The following is a 26,529-nucleotide window of genomic DNA, read 5'->3' as shown; positions in this document are numbered from 1 at the left end:
ATCCTGACCGCCTGAGTGAGCTTTATCTTCAGCAGAGCACGGATATCCTCTGAGCTCATTGGGCTTTGTTTGGAGCAGCAGCTTTACACTGACGGCTTGATATTAAAGTCAGAGCTGCATTGTGCAGCTCTCAGCAAACACAATGGGCCTTCAGCCTGAACCTTAGGTGACGGTGGGCTGCATCTTCCTGTCTACTAACATCTGTCCACAGCTGACCTTTTCTTACAACGTGCATACAAAGAGAAACCCCTCCTGCTGGAAGACATGAAGCTGGAGGAGCAGATTAGATAATATTTACAGCTGATAATGGGGCGTTGCATCATGGGACACACTAACAGGTCATGGCAAGCCAAATAAATACAAGAGTACTTCCATTTTGTTTGTCAAATCCCATCAACAAGTCTAGGACCTCTTCATTAAACAAACTAAACAAACGCATAATCAGATTAGAAAAGCATGTTGAAGTCTGCTGTCTCAATCAGGAGATGGGACTTAATCCTCATACTCTGTAAATTAGTCTTATCCTATGTGGTAAATCTGTTTAAATGCTCAATGTTAATACCGGTTAATCTAATTTATGTGTTGCTGCAGAGTAAAATATCCAGCAGCCATGTGTCAGCTTGTGAAACTGCCAGAGACACTTACTTGGAAAATTTCGAATCCATAAATGTCCAACACTCCGATATTTAACTCCTGATGATCCTTCACCATGGCCTTGTTGATGGACTGAAATAAAACGGATTATTATTACAAAAAAGTATGTTTATTCCAGGTTGTCAGAGCTTTATTTCCTCTGGGGATTTTGTAGATTTATTATAGATATACAAACATGAAATCTTACCTCGACCAGGTAGTCGAACACACGTGAATGCAGGGCTTTGGAGAGAGCGTCACGTGTATAACACGCCTGCTCCACATTCAGCGTCACGTCAATAGACTCCACTGCGTTTCCCCACTTGCTGTCCATCTTTCGGCTCGTCAGTTTCTCCTTCAGACGTTTCTGATCGATTCCAAGCAGGAAGGCAGGAAAGGCTAAAACTATTGAAAGACAGAAGAGAGTGGAGAGAATAAGTGAGACCATTTAGCTTTTTAGATGCTCCTTTTTGCTATTGAATCACGTTTTTTCAGCTGGATCTTGGAAGAGATAACTTTAAAGTGTGCAGCTTCACCTGGATGAACGTGCTCCACGTGCACATTATGGCACAGGTGATTAGAATTCAGCATGAATTCATATAGAGAAAACTGTAATTACTTTAACACCATCAGTTACTTAGGATATCAAGTCAATTTGGCTATTTAGGCATGTTGAAAGGTACATTATTGAACAGCTGAAACCACAAGTTGATAACAAAATCTTAAGTCTTAATCTTTCTTGTTGATACTTGAACACTGCCTTGATCCTGCCTCTAAAGCATGGTTATTTTCGGTTTGTCTTTGTCTTATGTAATGTCAGTTTGAATATATGTGGGTTAAGGAATAATTATTAACCAAGGAAATAAACAGCAGATTTATAGAAAGCGAATATACCAATTTCCCTAAGTTTGCATGGTACAATAATATAGTGTTGCTGTGCTATTATCATAAGCTGCAACATCTCGATGAATGTTATTATTCAAATAAATATGGGAGGAGGACTGCACTCAGTCAAGCAGGTTTGTGTAACCTTTGCATATCAGAGAGAACCACTGCAAATCCAAGGCTCCATTTTATCTTCTGTCCTGCATTTGCTCCTAAGATTCAGTGATAAAGCCTCACAAATCTGCAAAGTTTCTACTCATAATCACAATGCATGTAAATGTGGCGTAAAGCCGCAAAATTAGGTCGATTCTACGGTTTAACCGTTGAAATGAAAGATTCTAAGTAGGGAATCCAGCTCAGAAGTTCAGGAGCTCTGAACCACAGCTGAATGTAAAATAAAAGAATAGCATTAGGCTGACTTTTTAAAAAAAAGTGTTGAGCACGCCACAGATCATTTGCCCCGACCTGGCGTTGATATTGTCCCCTGAGAGCCCCTCCCTGCCTTATTACAGTGACTCACTTCCCCTAAAAGGAAATAGCTCTCAGGCCTGCAGACTCACTGCGTCTGGGAATGCATCAGACCACTGCAGTAGCTCCCTTTCGGGACATTAGGGTGTGACTGACCATACGGCCGCTTAACTCATGAGGAAAAGTCTTCCTTTGTGTTGGGCAGGAAAGGTATGGATTGTATACTGTGGTCTGGAGGCCCTTACGCATTGTGTACGTGAACGCCGGGAACAATGCTCATGCAGGCACAAGTTTTCCTGCAGGAAATTTGCTAGTCAAAGCAGCAGGGAATAGCGAGAGCAATAAGAGGGAGTGTTGTCAGCAGGAGGTCTGCCAAGCACGATGCTGCAATCCAGTAATGTGTCACAGGAACAATGTCTCTGTCACTCAGCTCTTCCCTTCTCCAGTATTTACTATTTAGCTCTAAAGGACAACATTTGAATAATGAAATTTAGGACATTTGTGTACGTTCAGGTGTGGGAGTCAGAATACAAAACCGAAGCAAACCAAAACATGACAGTGCTGTTGCTGTTTTGAAAATTACATAGAAATGAATGGTGCAAAAGGATGAGATTTTCCTGGAAGATCAGCACACAAAGAAATACACTGCAGCCCAAAAAATCAATATTTTTGCTAAAAGTTACATGGGACAATTGAGAACTCTCACACTGTATCTGTACATTAAACATGAGGCTGTATCCAGCAGCCACTTAGCTTGGCTTAGCATAAAGAGCATAAAGTCTGGTTGACTCATCATTATATGTACAGAAACTGTAAAAGTTTTGCCACATTAGACTGAAGTTAGATGTCACCCTAACAATTTTAAAACTGATGGTGTAAATTTACCTGGGTATGTGAAACTTTAGAGATTAAAACCCTTTAATAAATCATATAAAATACGACTTTACCCAACTATAATGAACATTAAGGCTATGACCCTACAGTATTATTAACCATGGAGGTTAACCTGACTAATGTACAACTAAGAAACTGGGAAAATAGTTGCCCGGCTCTGTCCAAAGGTAACACAATCTGCCTACTAGCACCTTTAAAGGTCACTCATTAACATAACCTTCCAAAAAATGTCCGAATGAGTAGTCTTTTTTTTTTCTTTTGACATGAAGTGAAGTTCTCCTGTTGGTAAAGTTTCATATTGGGATCAAGAATCTGAATTGATGCAACACTGCAGTTAAAGCACACAGGAAGGGAGACCGAAAGGAACAGGAAAGGCAGAGATTATGAAGTGCTGCTGTTACGTCTGCACAGAACAGACCGACGCTTTGTACAGAGGCAACCTGGCGACTTTCATCTGCATCTCACAGACACAGCATGAGAAGGACGGAGAAAAGAAAAAGAGCAAAGGAGAGAAGAGTCAAAGAAGAAAAAAAATTAAGTATTTTTCCAAGTAATTTTTAGACTCTGACGAAATACGTTCAGACCTTCAGCAACAGTGTTTTATTTTCTGGTAATCCAGCGTGACCTGGATTATTCCAGACAGTTGGCTGCAGCCCTGCATTAACATAATAAAACTTTAGGGAGTGAAAGTGGTGAGAGAGAAATGTCTTCCAAAACCAGTCTGAGAAGGGCAGCTCAGGACACTGAGGAGAAATTCAGAAGATTTAAAACAACCCAGCCTCAATCTGAGTATCAGCACCATCATATGCTTTTACTGTTTAACTGTACTCTGTGTTTACTGTATCTGTGACTCTTTGGATGGCAGTGGGGATCATCCACAGCTTTGAGCTTTGGCGACCTAAACATACCCCAAAATGCGTGAAACTTTGCACGCACATTAAGACTGGTGAAAAATTTGAGATTATATATGGGACTTGGGCGGATGTGTGCCAAAATGGCTCCACAGCGCCCCCTGCAAAATTGCAACATTTGGAACATCTACTAGGGGCAGGATGTTTCATCTACATCTACAACTTTTGGTAGGGATATGAAGCAAATCATGATGAGCAAAAAAGCACCTTGGACCCATGCTCTAAACACAACAGGAAGTCAGCCATTTTTAATTAGCTGTGAAATCTTTTTAAGATAAATTCTTCATCAGGGTAACTCTGAGAGACCTCAACTTTGGCCAGTATACACAACAGGCCTTCCTGATGAAAAGTTCTTCAAATGTTCAACAAAAGTCAAGGGGCGTTGTCATGGCGGCCCCCAAAAGTATTGATCCTTCGCCATGCAACAGGAAGTGCTGTCTAACGCTCCTGTACATGCTCCAATTTGCCTGAAACTTCACACGTATGATCAGAGATCTGCTCTGATGACATCCATATGGTAATATTCATTCACAATCATAGCGCCAACTTGTGGTATCAGGAAATAGCAATTATTTACACTTTTATGTACTATTGTTATTCCAGTTGATCATATTCACCTCAAATAAGGTGACATAATTTTCTGACTGAAACATCTCGGCAACTACTGGATAGATAGCTGCTAGACATTCACAATGGTCAGAGTATGAACCTCAGTCTCTTTGGGTTTCCATTTAGAAAGGATTGCCACAAAATTTGGTGCAGACATTTACGATCCCCAGAAGACAAACTGTAATAAACCTGCAAACTAATAATATTTCTATCAGCGTCTGCTAAATGTTACACCAAGCAGCAACCTCTGCTGATGAAAAATTAAGCCAACATGGAAGTGCTAATAGCTACAATTTCTCAAAAGCACTTGAACAAGGCTTCAAAAGAGAGTCAATTCCAACTGACACCTGTTGTTGATGTTAAAACGCCCAACTTTACAGCAGAAATAAACACGGTTATAGCATGATCCAACAAAACATTACGGTCTTATAACTAGGTTACCTGTACATGATAACTGTACTAGGGGCGAATGTAAATACAACTCACCTATTTAAACTGTATTAAAGCTTAAATTTGTGGGTAATTAGGAGCATAGCCACGTTGACAGGTGACTAGACAGTCTCATAGTACTGTCCGTGGCCTGCCTCAGCTCCACTCATGGACAGCCCCTCAAACTTTTAAACTTTTATTTTAAGGTCAAGTGCTTGAAAATTGCTTCGCAAAACCAGTAAGTGTTACAATTTTTTAATAGGCAGAATGGGTCTTTTGAAATGGACCATTACGAGTGAGGGGTGGATCGGACTGGAGAACTTAAGACACTATGAAGGTATGAAGGTATCAAAATAATAAATAAAAATGTGCCAGAATGAACCTGGAATGTAATTTTTGTCTGTGCCACCCAGCTAAAGGTTAAATAGCAAACTTTTTAACCAAGGTTCTAATGTGAACTTTGCTTGTCACCACATCTTTCTAGCGGTCAGCGCTTTGTCTGAGCCCACTTACACTCTTCACTCTCCACAGCAGCGTAGTTGCCCGATTCCTTGAAGCTGATATTCCCGAGGTGCAGGACTCCCGCCACAATCTGAAGCACCATGGAGCGGTCCTCCGCCGAGATGCCAATCACACCCATGGCATGCTGGGGAGGCAAAGGGAAAAAAGGAATCACGCTAAATCAGGGCTGCAGTGTGGGTTTACTCACTCCTGTGGTACCTAGCTCACGTCCTCTAATTACTCCTGTTGCGGTCACACTGGTAAACAAAAACAGGAGGAGATCGTTGGAAAAGAAAACAAAAGAGGACCGCTGAGGGGAGACAGGAATGTAAAGAGAAGACTGTGAGGCCACATGAGCGCTGGGATGAGATTCATACAACGCGGTAATGAGGGAGTCGCGGATCTGACCGTACCATTGTCTCCTGGAAGTCGCTCTTGTCGTTGATGTCGTCCACTTTGTAGGAACCAGACTGGTTGAGGTAAGTGTAGTAATCCAGGTTTGTGATTCCCAGGCTGTTCTTCTGCTCTCCACTGGCTCCTTCTATTAACTGCAGAACACAAATGAAGTGTCTAATTGTCAGTCATAGATGTATCTTTATACAAATCCTGTGCGTAAGAATCATTTTTACACATTTTCTCTGCTCTCAAAAAAAAACTGCTCTATCGCAAACCTGAAGTGTTCTATCTTTTCCAGACACTCTGGGCTGCGCACAACAAAAACAGATTGACCCTCTTTCTGCAGCCAAATGGCACTTTCAGTCCAACATGTCCTGAAATTCCCTCACAAGCCCTTTTTACGAGCCAAACGTGTCCCCGTTCACTCCTCAGCTGAAAAATAAGTCCCACCTGATAGAATATATGGAAACTCCTTTCTCCAGGATTCCTCATGACGACACGTGACTTTTCCAGAAGGAAGTTGGAGATTTTCCCTCCGTCTGGTTCGCCACCGGAGCTGAACTGGATCTCAAAGTATTTCCCCTGATGGATCAAAGCATGTTGTTTTTTTAAAAAGTATTGAAATGGGGAGCAATAAAGGTTAAAATCCAGAGCTACATGGTTTAAAATGCTGGCACCTGGGTTGCTAGTGGCGTGTGTGTTTGCATTTATAGAAAATTCTCCTGCTTTTTGTCTTTCTTTCATCTCCAGACAAGCTTGTAATGTAATATTTGTTCCAGTCAAGCTGCTAAAACTGAACAGAGGCACAATTTATCCAACAACGGTGCTTCACAAGGAGAAATCTGAGACCCTTAGTACCAAACCCAAACTGGAGCTAAAAATATCTTTTCAGTGTCTGGTTTGTATGCAAACCTTAACATTAAACCAATAACCTCAACTTGAAGAGTTCTGAGGAAATGCATTTCATAAAGTGAGCATATTTTTACATCCTTGCTGACCACGTTTCTCGGTAAGCGGTCGAGGATGTTCCTCTGTGGCTCTGCATGTGTGTCTTTCTGTACAGTGTGTCCTTACAGCACTTCTGGTTAACCAGGACACACATGCTGCCTCATGCAATAAAACAGAAAACAGCAGAAAAGCCAGTACTGTAAATCTTTGTTTTCAAAAGTCTCAGCTTGGATCCAAAATTGGACCACAAAAAGGTTGAGTCCTCAAATTATTCCACAGTAACCCTCCCCTGCGGCATGTTGTCTTCTTCGAGTAACACAACAAAGGACTTTCATTGTAAGTTTTAATAACTCGGGGATGTTCAGGCTACTCTTGGAACACAACAGAAAAAATGCAAAAAAGATGTGTGGAGGATTTTCAAAACCACTTTTCAGTTCATCGCTCCTGTTTTGAACTCTTGGACACAGACTTTCATGTGTTTAATAAGAGCCAGTTATGAACTGAGGAGCAGCAACAGTGCAGTGATTCACAAAAGAAACAGTGGAAAAGCCAAGTGAGGAATGAAATCCTTACAAATCGGCTGGAGTTGTTGTTCCTCACAGTCTTGGCGTTGCCAAAGGCCTCCAGCAGCGGGTTGGACTGCAGGATGATGTCTTTGACGTGCTGCGAGGAGACAGAAGCAGTGAGCTGTTGGCTGCATCACACACACAGGCTGTACAGCAGGTAGAAACGCCATCACAGCTCTATCGACAGGCTGCTGAGGACGTCACTGGAACTTTCCACTCGCGTACAACCAAGTGTGAGTGTGTTAATGGGCGCACACATCTACAGACGCACACACGAGGTCTGGAGGACATTATCTTTCCTGTGAGCCATGTGTATGTCAGAAGCACATGAGTTCTAAATCAGTACAGCAGATGCAGATATTCCCACTTCCATTATTGTTCACAGAAGTTGTGTGGTATTTCTTGGAAATTTTTTTTTTTTTTTATTGTTCCTAAACTTAGTTTTGTATGAAAGGGAAAAAATCCATTTTTAGAAAGCATAACATTGCAGTATTCTGTTATTCAGACATCCTTGTATTTATGTTCCTCACAGCTTCATTCAGACGTGATATTTGTCATTCATGTGAGATCAGACAGCACAGCAAGTGATTTATAAAGAATAATAATGCAAAAACAAACAACTAATATAAGTTTAGAAAGCTGTCAAATAACTACTACTAACGACCAAGTTTAGTTATGCTTTCCAAAACACTGAAAATCCTGTCCATGTGTGATGATAATTGAACTACTATATTACAAACAGTATCATAAAAATATCCTGACAAATGAATCAACTGCAGCTGATAAATTGTGACTCTGACTGACAGCTCACCTGCCTGAGGTGAAGAAAAGTACTCAGTGTGACCTTCTGTTACATCCTGACTGATCCTGTCTCCATGTTGGGGATAATTTACCTTCACACGTAATTAGTAACATGACTGCGGTTGAGGCTGCAGGTATTTAATATACTCAGTGAAAAGACTCCAACAAACAGCTGGAAGCAACAAGCTTAACTTCAGCTCCTGTTGCTGTTTTCTCCAAACCTGGATGGCGTTAATTGTTGGTGAGTCTCATTAATCTGATCTGTTATAGTCTCTGTCTTTACTGCAGTTAAGTTTTTATCAGTTTGTAAAAGATGTGAAATTGTTGGGCAAACTGAATGAGGAAGGTGTGTTGTGATTTTGGCATGCAAACTGTGTCTTTCAGTCTCTCTGTGATATTTTTGGACCAATATTGGGCTGAAATGTGGAAAAATCCTTCACTGAACCACTTCACACAACTCAAAGTACTTTTGTTTGTGCATGCCAGACTTGTGTCTTGTGGAAAGTGACACGGAAAGATCCAACATAATAAGAAAACTGACCAGTGTCGGACATGAAGTCAACGCCTTCAGATGCCATCGGGATAATGGAAAGGAGTACAAGCGCATGTCTAAAAGGGCTTATTTTATCATATTTTAGTGCTCCAAGACAACTCATACAACTCTTTTTTCTAAACATGACCAAAAGATATTAAAACAAACATTTTTAAATGAACTATGTATGAAAAGAAATGAATACTGAACAACGTATTAGTCTTTAACAAAATAATCGTGCTCAGACAGGTGAACAGACCTGTTTGTGGCAGGCAGTTGTTATCTTCTAAACGTTATTGTCACACACGTGGAAGCACATATCCTAAACACATTACATAAGAATACATGCGCTGAACAGTTTGTGCAAAGCTGAAAAGAACAATGGGAACGACGCTGCAACTGGAAACTGGAAAAGGTGGCTTAGAAAAAGCGTGAAATGCACTTTTAATGTGTGTGTTTTCATTGTAGGAGTCACATTTGTTTAAAGAAAAAGAGTAATTTCAATAACTTGCTTTGGGATTTAGTCTAATTAGTCAGCTTTTCTGTTAATTCAAAGCCTGGAAATGATTTCTGATGCAGCCCTGAGTGGATTAAATATATAAATCTAAATGCCATCATGGTGCAGGCATTTCCTCATCAAATTTTAGATCTTTATCGAGCTTAGGGACTGGACATCTGCTGGTTTGGGGGGCTGCCAGATGGCTGGAGGGGGCTGGGAGAATAAGAGGCTGCTGATGGGCTGATAAAAGGGTATAAAGGATGATAAGACAAAGACTGGAGCTGAGAGAGGAATAAGTGTAGGAATGAAGTAGCAACAGGTTGTTTGATTTCGTCCACGTGTGCAGTGATTAGTACAAATCAGGCTCATTCTTCTTGAACAAAAGTATCGCCCTGCAGTCTTTCCTTGAGTTATCATTCAATCTGGGCAACAAAGCATCTCACACGTTTCTTGCATCTTTTACATTCTGTCCTGAAGAGAAAAAAACCTAAACCTCTCACCTGTACTCTGGGTCCGCCTCCTGACACTCTGGAGATGTAGCCCATGATATATTTGGCTGCCACAGTCTTTCCTGCTCCGCTTTCTCCACTGCAAAACAGAAAAAAAAATACCTCAAGCACGTGTTTTCTCACACAGGCAATCTGAGGCCCTGAAGCAAACTCAAATTTACCTGGAAGCATGTGACACGTGAGTATAAATATATGCTCAGGTGTCAAGTTCAGTAATTCATGCAGGTGTAAGTTGTTGGTATTTCAAACATTCAGTTGGATGAACCAGCAACTTGTGTGTTCTGCATGTGCAATGTTATAACTCACACATCCACAGTTGTTAATTTCTCTCTGCTCAACTAATTCTGATATTCACTATAAAAACACATTGAGGGACTCTTTGTACTCATTGTTTAGATCCTTGCGGTTCTATTGTGTTGTATTCTGAGGGCTTTTACCTGTTTCAGATGGTTGTTACACAAGGTGTACATGTTGTCTAATCAGTTTAATGCCCATGTACAGTGTAACCACCACCTGCATGTAGTTTGATATTTAACAAAAAGCTTATTGAGGAATGACTCAGCATAAAACACCAGGGCATTAAATAGTATTTCCTGGATTTTTCACCATGTGTAGATTTCTGTTGTTTGTCTTTTGTACAATTTCTGATATTCTACTGAACCACCCGTGAATGTTTCATATATTTGTATTCATGTTCACAAACAAGGGGAGGCGATATTTTCTGAATATGGTGTTTAACCCTCTGAATCCCAAAACCTGCTGAAAGTGCTTCAATTATTCATCTGTGAAGTGCCATTCTGTCACAAAATGTTAAAAAGTCTAAGCCTGCAATTGTGAGATTGTATCAAAATCACTTTATTTACCATGTCTTGTTTAAAAATTTGTCAAAAAATAACCATCTGGAACTACCTAGATTCTGTTAAAAAGAAGAAAAACATAAATAAATCATGCATCCTCATTGCAGCCATGAAGTCATTAGTGACATTAATAATCATGCAACAAAAATTCCGGAACATTTTTGGTTGAACTGCAGACAAAGCAGAAGCAAATTAAAAATGCAAGTAATAAAGTATCTGTAGTTTGTAAAGTCACAATTTGTTTCCCGTATTGGTAACAACTGCCGGGTCTTGAATAATTTGTTGTCAAAAATAATAATCAAAGTAAGTCAACTTAATTTTTTTTCCCCATTTTTTATAATTCATGGCAAGATAACTTTGCTATACTGCACAGAAGACATGTTTAAGTTCTCTCTGCTCCTAGACTTGGTCCTGCCATTTCCATAGTGGTTCAGAATTTTATATTACAGTAAAAAATGTGAGTAAAAATGTGACAGAAAACATTCAGCTTGGATCTCAGAGGGTTAAACTGTAGGTGGTTGGTTTGCATGTATTTTGTTTGATCACACAGCAACAAACAGGATGCCTGGAGCTTCAGATATCATGTCAGGATGTGTCGATATTTGAGATTACTTTTGACTTCTAGATCCAACCTCTTGAGACAACATATGTGCAGACTGTATGTACAGCATTTGAACAGTTACTGTGCTTCTGCACCTTCAATCTGGAATAACAATCCTGAGTCTCAGCTTCAGTTTGCGAAGGTTTACATTAGTACAGAAACAAATGCGGAGGAGATGTAGCCCTTTTATAAATAACACTGTGCAAAGTTCAGGTGTTTAAAAGTAACTGGACAGATACACACATGTTCAATTACTTTTGTGTCCAAGCACTTTGGGCACTAGTGCAGACTTGGCTTTAAAATGTTGGATCCATTTTTTAAACTGAATGTGCAAAAGCATGAACAGTCTGGAGAGTTCAAATTATTGATTCAAATGCTGGAAATCTTGATTGAATTCAATTGTTGGTCATATTCCTAATGTTTTACAAAACTGTAAACTTATCTGGAGATTTTTGCAGGTGTTTTTGTGAGTTCAATAAACAGGTCTGGCCTACAGATTTCACACTTACAATGTTAATTCAAATGTGTTTGGAGCAACTAGTAGACCATTTCAACTCACAGGCTAAATGACTGATAGGCTCTCACACATCTGGGCACATCTGTAATAAAGACACTTCTTCTGTTTTGTTTACATATTTTTTCCCCTCATCTCTTTTCCCTCACGCTACACTTGTCTATTTTCCTCCTCGCCTTTCACTTTTCCAGGGTCATACTTATTTTGACATATGTGGCTTGGCAGCGGATGGCGGTAGGAGTCTGTTTTTTTCTTTCTGTGCCTTAAAGTAGAGTCAGGTTAGTAATGCCTCTGTGAGAAACACAGCTGCAGACTGTTAGAGGCAGCCAGAGGAAGTCATGGGAGCAACTCTATTACACGGCAGCCTCTATAAGGTTGGACCCTTCCCCCCTTATATACCTCCAGATCCTTGAGCCTTGTCCATGCTTCCTCACTGCACAGTCAGAAATCAAGAAACAACAACAAAATACTGATAAGATGGTTTTCAGGTTTACTTTTAATGTCAGAAAACCCTCCCAGTCTCCATCTGAGAGCATTGTTTCTCTCTCTGGAAGTTATTCTCTAAAGAGTTATTTTAAGAATAAGCTGCAGCGGGAGGTCGAGTCCTATTCTGAGCCTCCAAAAGGCCAGATCTTATTGTTGTGGAGCTGAAATGCTGAAGGCATTGTTAACGTCCACAGATATTTATTAACCAAACAAAGACATGAGTTAAACAATTCACAGTGCAGAGATGGGGAGGTTTACGCATTAACTTTCAGAAATTATTACAGACTTCAGCAATGGGAATGATGTAGAGTAAATGTTGAGGTCTAGTTTTGGTGGTTTTTGAATCTACGAAGGCGTTCATGGCATTCCCACAGAACTAGCTGCAGTTGCATGTACAGTATGTGCAAGAACATTTTTAAGATTTCTTCTGTGAAAAAGGAAGAGCATGGTGTTCCCAGGGACAGAAAAATGTTGAAAACTTAAAAACACACTGAGCCAAAGAACCAGAAGAGTGAGAAACACACTTTTTTCAGCAAATTTTATGAAAGGAAAAAAATCAGACTGGATGAATTAACTTAACATCAGAAATATGGAATCAATTCACACACAATGACAGAATTTAAATACACTGTGGATTTTTATTCATAAATTTCTGAGGAGTACTGACCCCAATGGGATTTTAAAGATGTTATCTGTGTGTCAGTGTAGAGTACACACAGTTTAGTTGGATAACAGGTTCAGTAGCACAAGTGTTCATTCCATGTGCAAACCTCCCCTCCTTGTATTTCTGTTTTACATGAATGCTCAATTTCAGTGTTTGCTGACACACCTCAGAAATCATTACCATTTCTCAACTGCTGAGTGGGTTTTCTCAAACCATCACAGTCAAACATTAATCAGGCCCAAAATAATGAATTTGTGGTCTTTAGTGGCTTCAGAGGAAGGAACGCTACATCAGTGAGGCTAGAAAGACCCTGGACAAAAGACTGAATGAACATTGCAAGTACTGTAGACAAATGACCAACAAACTTCCCCAGGTGAGCAAATGTTATCACTTAAAATAAAAGTTACATGTACTAGTCATGTGTCACCACCTCAGCTGTCCCCAGCCACTGAATAAAGGCTGTGACATGTGCTTAAAATTTCATCTAACAGTTACTCACTGGAGTTGGACGGTTCAGAGTGAAAACAGCTGACTAACCAGACAGTCATGCAACATGGGCTCTAGCCATTTCCTTGTATTCACGTACCCAAAGAAATGTTCTCCAGGTACTTTTCATTATTTTGCTTTCATCCAGATATATTTAGTCCTCAAGCAAATGTAGACACCTGAAGTGCAAAACGAGGTGTAGTTATTTTATGCAATGGTTATTTTCCATTTTCAAACCACAGGAACAAAAGCAGGGGCAGCACAGTGGCTCGGTGGTTAGCACTGCTGTCTCACAGCTAGAAGATTCCTGGTTCGCATCCTGGCCTGGGACCTGGGATCTTTCTGCGTGGAGTTTGCACGTTCTCCCTGAGTTTTCTCTGGGTACTCCTTCTGCTTCCTAACCCTTCCATCCAAAAACATGCTGAGGTTAATTGGTGATTCTAAATTGCCCGTAGGTGTGAATGCAAGTGTGATTGTTTGTCTATATATGTAGCCCTGCGACAGACTGGTGACCTGTCCAGGGTGTCCCCTGTCTTCACCCTAAGTCAGCTGGGATAGACTCCAGCCCACCGTGACCCAAATTAGGATTAAGCGGTGTATAGATAACAAGAAAAGCACTCAGAGCACGCAGTACTCCACCAAGGCGGCTCAGTTTTTGTTTTTTTATGTTATGTATAGATACCAAATGGTGTGACCTCAATGTGTAGCGGGAGGCGAGAATTGATGGGACTCGGAAACACCCCCACAATTTCATCATTTAATTGTTCCTTGTATCATTTCCAACAGATAAATCCCGGTCAATCTATAGTACTATCGCAATCATGTGATCATCAGCAATCAGCAGACGCAGCGTTCACTTGTTGCCATAGTTATAGTGATACCATGCCGCTATCTCGCAATGATACAGAAATCTTTAATAAATCCGTGAATCCAGACTATAAGACGCATCACTGTCAAAATCTAATCAGGTGGTCTTTGTATCATTTTTGACCTTCCCTGAAAATTTCATCCAAATTTGTTATTCCATTTTTGAGTAATTTTGCTAACAGTAAGCCGATTGTCACAAAACTCTGCCATGTTCCTTGGCATAGTAATAAATGGATGGAGGAGCAAAAGCAGAGGAGGATAATGATACCTCACATGGCATGAATACAGCAGGTCAGTTTAAACACATACTCAAATGCAAATGGAGAAAATACAAACGCAACACGTGCTGATGAGTGCTGGAACTGACACTGTATGACTAAGCCTGTATTTTACAAACCTGAGAAGGATCTTGGCGATCTCTCAGCAAACATTGTCCTTTTAAAGCTGGTCTAATTATACCAGCAGCTTATGAAAGAAAAAGAACCACCATGTGTGGATATTAAGGCCAGAGTCAATCATTATAACAAGAATAGAATCCTGGGAATAAGAGAGCTAAACCCTGAATATGAGTGTTTTTTGTTGGAGCTCTTGTTCACATGACAGTTTGACTGAAAGACTGAAATTTAAGCCTCTTTCAAGGATCACAGAACCATGTGAAACTGCCAGAAAACTAAGACATCATGTATTTCTGACAGGTCTTATTTGTGCAAGGAGCAGATGTGAAGCAGCTGGTTCACAAATTTAAAACGTTTAAAGGATGTCATGAGCTTAATTTAAACTCATGAACCCCCAGAAACCTCAGCAGGTTTGACAAGCATGTTATCTAAAAGACATCAGCAAAATGACAGAGTTTGTCAGAGCCAGAAGCCATAAAACAGAAATAATCATTAGACTGCTTGAACTGTTCATCTATTATGAGCAATTCTGCTGGGAAACTTAAATAAATTTAAGTTTAAAATTGCAATAACTCAAAACTCAACTTTATTATTTGTCCCTTGAAGGGCGATTTGTGATTATTATTATTATTATTATTATTATTATTATTATTATTATTATTATTATTATTATTATTATTATTATTATTATTATTATATCAAAATCACATTATTCTACACATTTTATTTAAGAATCCACCAAAAATAAGCCATTACCATTAAGCATATTCTGTAATATCAAAAAAATCTGCATTCCTCATGGCAACTGTGAATATATTATTGTTTAAGCTGTGTCAGTTACGAGACAAAAATGACCGATTTATTTTACAGACTTCTTGGCGAAACTGCAGGCTGTGTTTTCACAAAGCAGATTGGTAAAAAATATGGGAAAAAAATGTAGTAGTAAAATATCTATGGAGTCACGTTTTTTGCTAATATTGGGAAAGGAAAAATGGTCTACATCATAATTTTAGGTTTTTTCATTTTTCTGTAAAATAAATAATTAAACAGACTTTTTTGTCCACTTTTGTTTTTTCTTTTGTTATGATTTATGGTATCATAACTCTGTCGTACAACACAGAAAACATTTTTGAGTTCCCTCTATTTCTAGCCATGGTTGTGTTGTTTCCATTAAGGTGCAGGACTTTGCATTGCAGTAAAAAGTGGAGAAAAGAAAAAATGCTTAGAAAGTCCTTGGAGTTCAGAGTGTTAATTTTCAGTAGTTTGAAGGGGAACTGATAACAACAGCTGCTTCAACTGTCTGATCCAGATGTTAAAAGAATCACATCAGCAGCATATTGTAATAAATAAACCACTCTATAGTATTGGATGATTTTAAAAAGTTGCAATTTTCCAGCTGGATCAGTGAAAACTGCTCAACTCCTTCATCATCAGTTCACATATTTTCTTAGTAAATGTGACAAAGCGCTAACACAGACTGATGCTGACCGCACTGCACGGCCAGCAGTTCACTGCAGCCTTTGTTTACTGAGACCTGGTTCATCATAATAACCACTTCCATGCTTTTGTTTGCTGATTTAGTCGATCATGGAATCCACCTCGGTGCTTTTATGTGTGAAACTGAACGAGCAACTGCTGGCTGTCCAAACAACGGGCGAAACTGCTGAAGCAGGGGTCCTTCGTCATGAGGTAAGCACTCTGGTAACCGCCCTGCTCAGATGACTGGACCGGAGCATAAAGCCCCAATCATGACACCACACTTTTCTCTCTGCAGCTTTGTGTTTAAAAACATTCGCCAGCAAACTCAAACAGGCTGTAAAAGTACCTAAAATCTCTCTAAATCTCAGCAGTGAGTGATTCTGAGCCAGCAGTCATGCAGGTGTTCTTCCTTTTATTTCTTTTTAAAGCAGGAAGTTGTTAAAAAATAACCTCTGTAACAGCTGCTCACATCCTGAGCTAGCAGAGGCCAGATCCAGCTGTGAAATATGCATTGTTTCGTTGGTATTTATTCCCTGAATTTGCATTTCCCTGAATCTGAAAATGATGTGATGGAAAAACACTAGAGACGACGTCAGTCTCGGTCAGTCAGCTGCACTGAGAGATGTGGTGGAACCTGTTGGGTCGGTTCTCCTCCAGTCTATTATCATGACCTAGTGAGCAGTTCAGCTTTGTGATCCCACAGATCACACTGAACAGGAAACTATCTTTGGCCTCACATCCTGGACATCTGACACACTGATATGAAGGACTGAAGGCTACAAAAATGTGAACTTGTACAACCAATCGACTAAATATTTATATCACATTAAGCGGACGTTTAGTAAATTCCTGCTCCTTTATGTGATGTTATATAGTTTAGGTGTCACATTCTGTTTGTGCATGATGTGTACAGAAGAATGAAATGTTAATAATTCCTTACCTGATGATGACGCACTGGTTCTCACGGTCGATCATCATGTTTCTGTACATGTTGTCTGCCAGAGCGTAGATGTGAGGAGGGTTCTCGTACTGAGCCTGAGGGTCGAGAAAATAATTTCATTTAAGTCAGGCTCTTCTGTGATGCAGTGAATCCTAAAGGTAAAGTCAGGAGAGTTTAAGTCTAATTAGATGATATATTTATGTAGTTTTAAAACAAAACACAATAAAAAGATCAAAATATCAACAATAAATTACTCAAAATTTAAGAATTTAAGAACATCTATTGTCAGTGTAGCTGAAGAAAAACCATTAAGAACACATTAACTAGAGCCTATATTATAAAATGCATTATGAAACAGCAACCTACTGCTGTAAATATGCATTAGAGCACCTAATGTATATTAATCTGCTGTTTAAAATAGTCCTCCTGCTTGAGTAATATTTGCTGTAAACTATGGTGCTCAGATGAAACCATATATTTGTGGGTAAGTCACAGTAAAGGCTGTAAAAACGAACACATTTTAGGTCTTGATGTGGTGCATTGAGGAAAAAGTATTACATAAAACAACACTAGTCCTATTAAAAAAATCCTATATTCACCCTTGTGCAGTATCAAATGTCTTGTGTGTGTTATATTTTGTATCTTCTCTTTTTAAATAATCGATTTATAGTTAGCTTAGTAGCATTTTTCTTCTTTTATTTATATACCTCTGACTAATGCACTTTAGTAGGCTGGCATACAATTTCATTTTACATGTACAATGACAAATAAAGATATTCTATTCTTTTCTATTCTAATTGATTTATACATCAGTCACACTTTACCCATGACATAAAAGGTAGTGCTAATATGTACAAAACTGTAAGACCTGCTGCCCTATAACAAAACATCCAACTCATGATTATTTCAAACAATTGAGGAAACAAATCTGAGCTTTCTCCTGTAGTTTGAGGTGTTAACTTTGCAAACAAAAACCCAGTGCACTTTTGTATCAATGCAATCTAACAACAGCCAAGTGTGTTTTCACAGTCTGGCAGAAATGTGAAAGACTCTGAGTGTCCGTGGCTGAAGCAGATGAGCCTCAGCGGCCCGGCCAAGAGAGGAAGGCCGACTCGAACAGGCTGTTCTGTGAAGGTGCTGCCAAGACCCCTCAATGGTTGAGTCAAGTTTCTGACAGCAACATGTGCGCCAGCCCACTGGAAAGTTTGCACTGATCTGACTCTTTATAAGCCTTTATCCTGCAGTGTCACCGTCTTAAACTTCGACACTTCAGTGATCCTCACATGTGTGTGTGTTTACAGCTTATATAGTGATCATTTCAAATAAGCTGAGATCTACTTACTGCTCCTTGATACATCTCAATTTCTTTTTCCCCGAAGTACGGCATCTGCTTGAAAGGGTTAACAGAAATGAGCACAGGCCCGATGTACGTCTGATGAGGTTACGAGTTAAAGATCGCACAGTGACGGCAAACACATCTATATAAAACAGCATCCATTTACAATCGCCTCTTTGAAGGAGAAACAACACAACTGCATAGGAAAGAAATGATTTCATTCTTGGCTGGCATGACGTCAACAGAGTGTTTGGTGATCAGGCCTAAACAAGTATCCAGTGCTTACAAATGACAGAGAATAGACCGACCATGTAACACTGTGAGGTTTCATGCCCCGGGGCCAAAACGTCGCTCAAGGCAAATAAAGCTGCTATTGTGGGTGGCCCACAGTGACCCACAGCCTTGGCAGGGAGACCTCACAGTTACGGCTATTTATTGACCAAAATCAAAGGTCTGACTCAGAGCTGTCAAACCTAAAACTGCCAGCATTTACTAACCTTCATGATACTGAGCGCCGCCAGAGCGAGGATGGAGTTTGTGTAATGAGCGGCTTTGAGAACATTCAGCGTCGCTTTTCAGTGCGGTTATTCATTCATTCATCTCATTTCACCAACAGCTTACTTGTGTTTGAGCCACAGCTGCACTGTAAAAACCTAAACCTAGCAATTGTGCGACACTGTATGAAAATGATAGCTCTCAGCTGACCATTTTAAATCCGCTGCTCAATAAAGATAGAGACCGTTATTTCATCTTAAATCATCAGGGCCCCACTGCTCAACCAGCTCTGATGTTCTTGAAACTTTTTAAATGTAAACTATCTGTGAAATTTTGCTTCATATCAAGTATTTTCTGAGATATGTTCTTTTTTTATTTCCCATTGACTCAGTTTTAGCAGGTTGAAATTTGAAGCTGTGTTTGCATGACAGTATTGCAGATTGTTGTAGATAAAACCCTGAAATCTACAGTTTTTTTCTCATCATGACACTGATTCAGAATCGGCAACATTAACCCTCGTGTTGTCCTGCGGGTCAACACTGACCCGGTGTAAAGTTTGAAAATCTGGGGAAAAAACATATTTTCACAGTGAAACTTCTGATGTCCACATTTTCAACATTTTTGGGAAATCTTTGAATATTTTTTGGTGGAATAAAGAAATGTTAAAAATGTTTCTTAAGAAGATTCATGGAAAAATCAACCAAAATCCAGCGAATTTCGCTGGATTTTGGTTGATTTTTCCATGAATCTTCTTAAAGAAAATATTAGATTTTACCTATATATATGTAATCACTGCAGATATTTTTAGGATTTTTTGGGATGATTTTTACTCATTTTCTTGCCAAATTTGGGGGATTTTTTAAAAATAAAACTTTTAAGGGAAACTTTTAAGGAATTATTAGAATTTGCTTCCTGAAGGTTTTGCAACTTTTTAGAAATTTGGGGAATTTTTTGCTGAATTTTTGGATTTTTTTCAGACAAGGAAACAATATTTTTTGGTGCCCGTAAATGAAGACAACAGGAGGGTTAAACAAATAGAGCACTTAGTCTGATTATGGGTGAGTTGAAATATGAAAAAAATATTAAGTTAACTAGTCATATTTTCTGAACCATGTTTAGTTGCATGCCACAATAATACAAAACAAAGCATATAGAACACTTTTTAAGATGAAATGTTTGGTCACAAAAATGTGAAAAAAGTTATTTTCATTGAACTATGACAAGCTGTGCCATAAAAACAAAAACATCACTGTATCTTAATCCATCAAAAACAAAGTTACAGAGTTTCAGAAGGGTTGATTTCAGTCTTCTTTCTTTAATAGTTCCTGTGCTATTGTCATTCAAACACAGCCTCAAATTCCAATATGTGAAAAAAATCTGCAGAAAGTAGGTCAATAGGCAGTTTTTAACAAAGAAATATCTTCGAAAGTATTCAATATATCAAGCTAAAACTAACTAAATATCTTTACAAATATGTTTATTTTATGCTGTAACATTTTGAGGCAAATCAGAGAGGGCTGGGCAGAAACTGTTCTAAAAATGTGAAGATCTGAGATGGACTGATCCAGCAGCAGTGGTCCTGTATGGTTATGCAACCTGCTTTTGCTCGCACCTTTTCTTTCACATTCTGCACCACAGTGAGACAAAACTGGACTAAGTCTGACTCTGGTGAAAGAGCAGAGATCTGGCTGAGGGTTTGTACAAAGAGGCCAAGTCTCAGGGGGAATGTGTCACCTTCCAGCACCGGCCCATTACTCACTCCTGATCTGTCACAGTGAAGGACTATCATTCATTCTGGGAATAGCAGGGATGAGATGGGCTCAGATATTCCTCACGGGGTTGTGAACTGCAAAAGTGAGCAAAGGATACAAAGATGTAGTCATCCATGTATCTCTTCTTGAGGTTGTCCACGATGGCGTCCTCATTGATCTTGCTGAGCAGCACCATGTCGTCCACGCCGCTGTGTTTGACATTGTGGCTCTGCCAGTGGTACCGGTAGTGGCCCCGGCTCCCCTGCAACAACACGCACACAATGTACAATTGTCAGTTCACACAGAAAAACACAATGATATGGTGTGAATGACTCAAGAGTCTGACATCGTGGTTGCTGCTACAATAAATGAATTGCAGCTTTAAGGAGGCTGAGGTAGTGAGGTTTTATCACACTGTGGAGATAATCAGACTAAATGGGAACCAAGGGGGAAACGGTTGTTATCACTCTGACAAAAAATCCAAAGTGAGCACATTTTCTGATCCCAGCAACATAGTGAGCTGTGTTTACTTTGAAATACTGCAAAGTCAGGTTCCCACAAGTGTTCTGCGTTGTTTGTCCAAGTGTTAAAGATGCTCCGTCCTAACTTTTATTCACATCCTAACACTTTGGTTTCTCTCTACGTCCCTGTTTTTCTTTTAGCTGAGTGAGTCTCCGGAGAACTGAGGTCATTCATCATGTGCTATGAGTCAATGTTGTCTGGCTACTGTGGAAGAGGGTCACAATGTGCTGCGAGGAGTGAGTCTCTTTCTCCTGGACGGAGAATCACCCAAAGCCACAGAGAGCATCCAGAACATTAGTCAGTACACATGTTAACTCTTGACTTCCTGCCTCTTCAGTGAGGAAATGTGGGGAGAGGAAGGAGCAGAGCAGCAATTTAAAACAACACTACTGAGGGAAAGAAATCATTCAGGCAGGCAGACGCAGCAGAAGTTAAATAATCATTAAAATAATAAGTGGTCATTCAGCAACTATGCAAAACTACCATTACAGCTACTGCTCCTAAACTGTGGTTTCTAAGGTTAATGATGAGCATCAGCTTCTAAACTAACTTCTTAAAGTGCTCAGAAAATAATGTGATACGACTGAAAGCATCAAAACTAAATCAAACTAATCTTAAACCTCAACTCCATTTTGGTTTCAGAAGTTGTGGAGTCTTAAACAACATACTTAATTTAATGCAGTAACATTCAATGTATCCCAAAAGTCCACTGAATACTCTATAATCTTTACTGGAAACAATCACTCTGTGACTAAAAGTCAATAAATACAGTTGCTCTTACAGTAGATGAAACAAAACAGCAAAGGGCAAAACTCTAGTATATCAGGGACCACAAAATAACACTACAGTACAAAATAAACCAGTGGAAAGTCATTGTGCTTTCAGTAATTAACTCTAAATTACTGAGTAGGAGGGCCAGAAGCATTTAATATCCTCCAGGGTGACTTTATTCTTTACAACAGCAAAATTAAAACCACTTTACAGACTCGGTCATAGCATGGGAGATGGCGAGGAATGTTAACAGCTTTTCAGCCTAATTCAGCGGGTATTTTCCCTTTGGAGGGAAGCAGCAAAGCGTTGTTTGATTAATTGTCCAGATCACACAGTGTCCTACAGCTTTTAAGGTGCAGCAGAGAGCGATGACGACATGACGTCGCTTCGCTGTCAGGGACAAATTGGAATCAAAACATCTACATTTAAAGGCCCCCTCTGGTGAAAAACAAGTTTTTACCTTGTTAACACACCCATGTGGTGTTTTTTTATTTGCTAAAAAGACACATCTTGAGCAAAATAAGCATTAAAGGGCATGGCGGAGCATTTCCACCTTAAAACTGCAGCTTGCCGATGACAGCCTAAAGAACACAAACTAAAGGAACCAAATCTGTCAGCCTGCAGGGTAGGGCTTTCAGTATCAGAATTATTTTTCAGAATTGGTTTCTAATACTAGCATCACAACTGGCCATTGTGTAATTGAATATTACAATGGAAATAAAACACTCAGAGTTTTTAGATTCAAGACTTAGCCACTGAGTCATGTTGCGAAGAAGGTCGACAAAAAGACAAATTGGCAGAAAACACAACCATCCTTCAACACATGCTGCATCATTTAATGTTTTGTGGTGGTAAGAAGCACAAAGTGGCACACCAACAAACTACCTTCAGGTCAAGTCAGTTTTCCTTTTGCAATTCTGGACTCAGAAACTCTGCAATGTATATCAGTTACAACATCGAAAAAGCTTTGATGGGGAAAAGGGAAAGGACAGAAACCTTAAGTGTTGTTTGTACAGAACAAACAGACATAGTGGGAAGAGATTCACAGTATGGGGATATGGAATGACATCATTAAATATCACATCTGATACTATCACATATTAAACTGAGCAAATATTACAAGTAACAAGCGAGTTCTATGCAAAATACTAATGAGTTCGGACTAAAAATTGTAGATGTAGCTGTGGAGCAACTTCCAGAGGGCAGCCTTTCCTTTGTTTTTAGAGCACAAAACTGCAAAAAAAAAAACTTCCTCAGGTTACCAGCAATAATGTCCTGAATGAGCAAAACCAGAAGCTTCTATTCATTGTTCTTCCTGCTGATGAACTCAAATGTTCTTTTTAATCAGGAAATTATTCTAATTTGGGTTGCACCTACTTATTAAAAGCAGTACTTTGACAGTTGAAAACCTTTTGTCCAGCAGCGAGGCACACATTTAGAGAGAATGCCTGCCCAACCACAGAGTGAAAATAATTGAACGTGCTATATTTAACTTGTCTCTGCTATGTCTGGAATGAAAGTGTGCCGATTCGAGAGGGGAGAGGTAATAAGCCGGAGACGTAGGAGGCAGACGTCAAATATTCTGAGGATTATTTCATCTGTTTTGACTCGCGCCTCGTTTAATGAAGCAGGAGGACTAAGAAAATATTGGGACTTGCTGCAGCGGACTGAGGGAGTAGCTGCACACAGATGCACAAAGACATCTGAGAGGCGACTAAAACAATCGCACTCCTCCGCTGCTGGCTGCTGAGCAACACCAGAGCAGCTGGGAGTTAAAAGTCGCTTCATTCTGTTGATTGTAGCCAAGGTGATCTGTTGAAGCATCACTTCCTCTAATGATTTTCCAGTAACAAAAACTAAAAATGCCTCTTTATATAACCATTAAATGTTGCTCCACTGGGTTAAATCCAAACATAAAGTGTAGAAAGTTAACAGCACAACAATAATTTGTGGTTAAAAGAGGATGCACTGTGGACATTACTGACTTGTTACTCTTTTTATAAATGATTTTTTTTCTTCTGTGTCTGACATTGTAGTTAAACACACAGAGTTAGTAGCTTCCCACAAACTCCTGTATTTTTTTTTAAAAGCTCGTCACCATGATGTTGTATTTTTATTAATATTATTACATTAACATGACCTTGTTCATGCTTATAAGGGGTTGGAGATATTGGTTTGGCAGTAAAACATTCAACAGCTAATGTCCTGCACACAAATTACATAAAAAACAAGGTTACAAACTATCTTGGTGTATAACAAATAAAAGAATAAATAGAGTAAATAACTTTGACACATGGAGCCCAGGTACATGAAAATAGATGTTTCCCTGATGACACAATGGCCCAAACACAGCCATTTCAAACAGGTAGTCATGTCATAAACCTCAGTTTAAATGCAACAATAAAAAACAAAGTGCCTCATCCCTTTCAAGGCAAATATTATGTGTTGAATTTTCTCACTTTTAGCTGTATTTCATAGGTTTTATTGTATTAAATCCTCAAATTAAGGGAATATAACTTACTGTAGGTCAATGGGGTTGGAGTAAGAGTGCAAATACGTGCACACAAGGGACATCTGGCAAAATGTGGAGTCTTTGGTGGCCATAACAACACCATCACCAAGGAACCACAGACTTCCCTCTGAGCAAAGCAACACACAGACGCAGCACAGAAACCAGCTCTGACATCACTTAAACATGCTGATCTAAACCTGTGATACTTTGACAAATCCTCTAACAACTGTTATGAACGGAAGCATGAAGAGACTCAGAGAGGACATCTGATTAGTTTCCTCTCATCAAATATAATCAGATCACCCAAAAAACCCAAACAGAACCAGACCTTTTCCTGAAAGTAAATACAAAGGAATTTCAACACTAGTCCTGATCCATAAGCCCAGGCTTTCCCTTCATGCAAATACCATCACCATATATGGAGAGTGCTGAGCGGCTCTGGCTCGGGGTACAGGAAATGGCTGGGTTTGATTCAGTATCATAAGCGGCACTTTTTCCCTCATTTCTCCCTTCTGTGCCATTTTCCTTTTCCACACCAGGGTTTGACACACAGTCCGCCATGTGTTAGGATTAAGTTCCTGCTCTGGCGTCTGAGCCAAATCGGGATAAAAGCTATGAGAAGAGATTCCTCTCTTCTAAAATAAGAAGTCTTGATCACTCAGTACTAAAAGTCTGGAGACATCACACAACTTCAGTAGGAGGAACAGCATGTAAAACTAACATTTGCACTAACAACAGGTTGAGTTTGTGCAAAGAAAACGTTTCCTAGCTGTCCTCAGCAGATTACAAAAGACATTTTTAATGAAGTAAAGCCCAAACTGCAGGATATGTTAGTTGAAGCCTCTTAAACTAAATCTAGCTTAAGAACACAGCCCTCTTAGTGTTACAGGCAGACTAATGCTGAGGGTCATGGACTAAATACAAAGCAAAAAAATGGCCCAAACATTTCAATGGGCATAACTTAAAACTGCTGCTTTAGAAGGACCCCGCATTTGATAAGCCCTCAGGTAGATTAACAGTGGTACCATTCACCAGTTTACTTGACCTAATTTCCAATGCTGCCTTAAAATTACATGTTCAAGAAAATGTACATACAGCTTTGATATTATACACAGTGCATCAGTTAGGGGTTAACTGTGAAAAAAAAGGTCAGCAGTTATTCAGATGTGATAAGTCTTTCTAAGTTATTATCAGTATTTGTCAAAGACTGTGAGAAAAAAAGAGAGAAAGAAGAGCCAAGGACAAAGACTGAAATACTCTAGTTTGGAAAGCATGTGTCACAAGTTAAAGCACAAACTAAGGTTAATTGAGGTCATAACAGACAAGCCTTAAGAGATTCTCAGGCCTATAAAATTAATTTGTTTAGTTTTGCTCCCTCTTGCTTTATGTAACGCTGGACAGGTTTTATAAATGCTCCAATTTACATGAACATTACGTAATGTTTGTACTGGGTTTGGCAGAGAACAAAGCATCTTTATTATTAATGACTCCTGTGTGGCAGTGAGTCTGGACTTTGCGCGCTAAACAAGAGCGTTACAGCTTCCACACTCTCTGCCTCTGATGCATCCAGAACATCACCCGGCACAACAAAGTGCACCATCACCGTCCTGGAGAGAGCTGGAAAGGCCAGGATTTCCAACCCGCTGAAACAGAGACTCATGCTTGGTCACATATTGTGAATAGACAATAGATGAATCCCCAGGGAATGCCTGTACAGATAATTAGTGCAGGAAAAATATCCTAAAGGCAGATTACAGCTGCATTACAATGAAGTCTGTACGATTGTGCATTGACCTGAACACCTGGGAAAGTGTAGCGTCAGGAAGATCGGCTTGGAGACACCAAAGACATGGAGGAGGAAGACAAAAAGCAAGAGAGACAAACCAATGTTGGACTTCACTTGTCCTTGCTGTGTGAGGAACTGTCACTCTCATATTGGCCTAACCAGCCATATCTGACGCTGTACCACCATCCACAACTCTATAGTCGACCAAGACTGTGATAATTAATGACCTAGTCTCTGGTCCAAATGTATAAAAAGGGTCATCTAGCCTTTAAATATAAAAATACCAGACTGGAAACCTGCCAACACTCCAGACACCATCGGCAGGTCACTTTTACTTTGTCAGACACTCATCTGAGTTTTTGGTTATCTGAGGTAGGTCAGAGTTTCAACTGCAGTACTTCACAACACAGTCGATTCCTGATGGAAATCACAGTGCAGTGTGACCGCCAACAAATCTGCACACATTATATTCGGACAGAATGTCGG

The 26,529-nt window shown here is 39.6% G+C and overlaps 1 protein-coding gene across 2 annotated transcripts in view; it reads right to left on the bottom strand.

Moving 5' to 3' along the window:
• myo1ea (myosin IEa) overlaps positions 1–26,529 on the bottom strand; it is a 63,352-nt gene that overhangs the window by 25,791 nt on the left and 11,032 nt on the right. For both annotated transcript variants that reach the window (XM_023283905.3, XM_023283906.3), the window contains exons 2-11: positions 20,571–20,714; positions 18,213–18,302; positions 16,871–16,965; positions 9,573–9,660; positions 7,248–7,337; positions 6,177–6,308; positions 5,744–5,878; positions 5,343–5,475; positions 842–1,038; positions 646–726 (exon numbers count right to left, since the gene is read on the bottom strand). In XM_023283905.3, coding sequence (XP_023139673.2) covers positions 646–726; positions 842–1,038; positions 5,343–5,475; positions 5,744–5,878; positions 6,177–6,308; positions 7,248–7,337; positions 9,573–9,660; positions 16,871–16,965; positions 18,213–18,302; positions 20,571–20,714 — 1,185 coding nt within the window. The remainder of the gene's footprint in view (positions 1–645; positions 727–841; positions 1,039–5,342; positions 5,476–5,743; positions 5,879–6,176; positions 6,309–7,247; positions 7,338–9,572; positions 9,661–16,870; positions 16,966–18,212; positions 18,303–20,570; positions 20,715–26,529) is intronic.

This window comes from Amphiprion ocellaris, chromosome 1 (genome assembly GCF_022539595.1).
Source record: "Amphiprion ocellaris isolate individual 3 ecotype Okinawa chromosome 1, ASM2253959v1, whole genome shotgun sequence".
Lineage (NCBI taxonomy): Eukaryota > Metazoa > Chordata > Actinopteri > Pomacentridae > Amphiprion > Amphiprion ocellaris.
The sequence above is the reverse complement of the archived record's forward strand: the minus strand, read 5'-3'. Positions and strand labels throughout refer to the sequence as shown.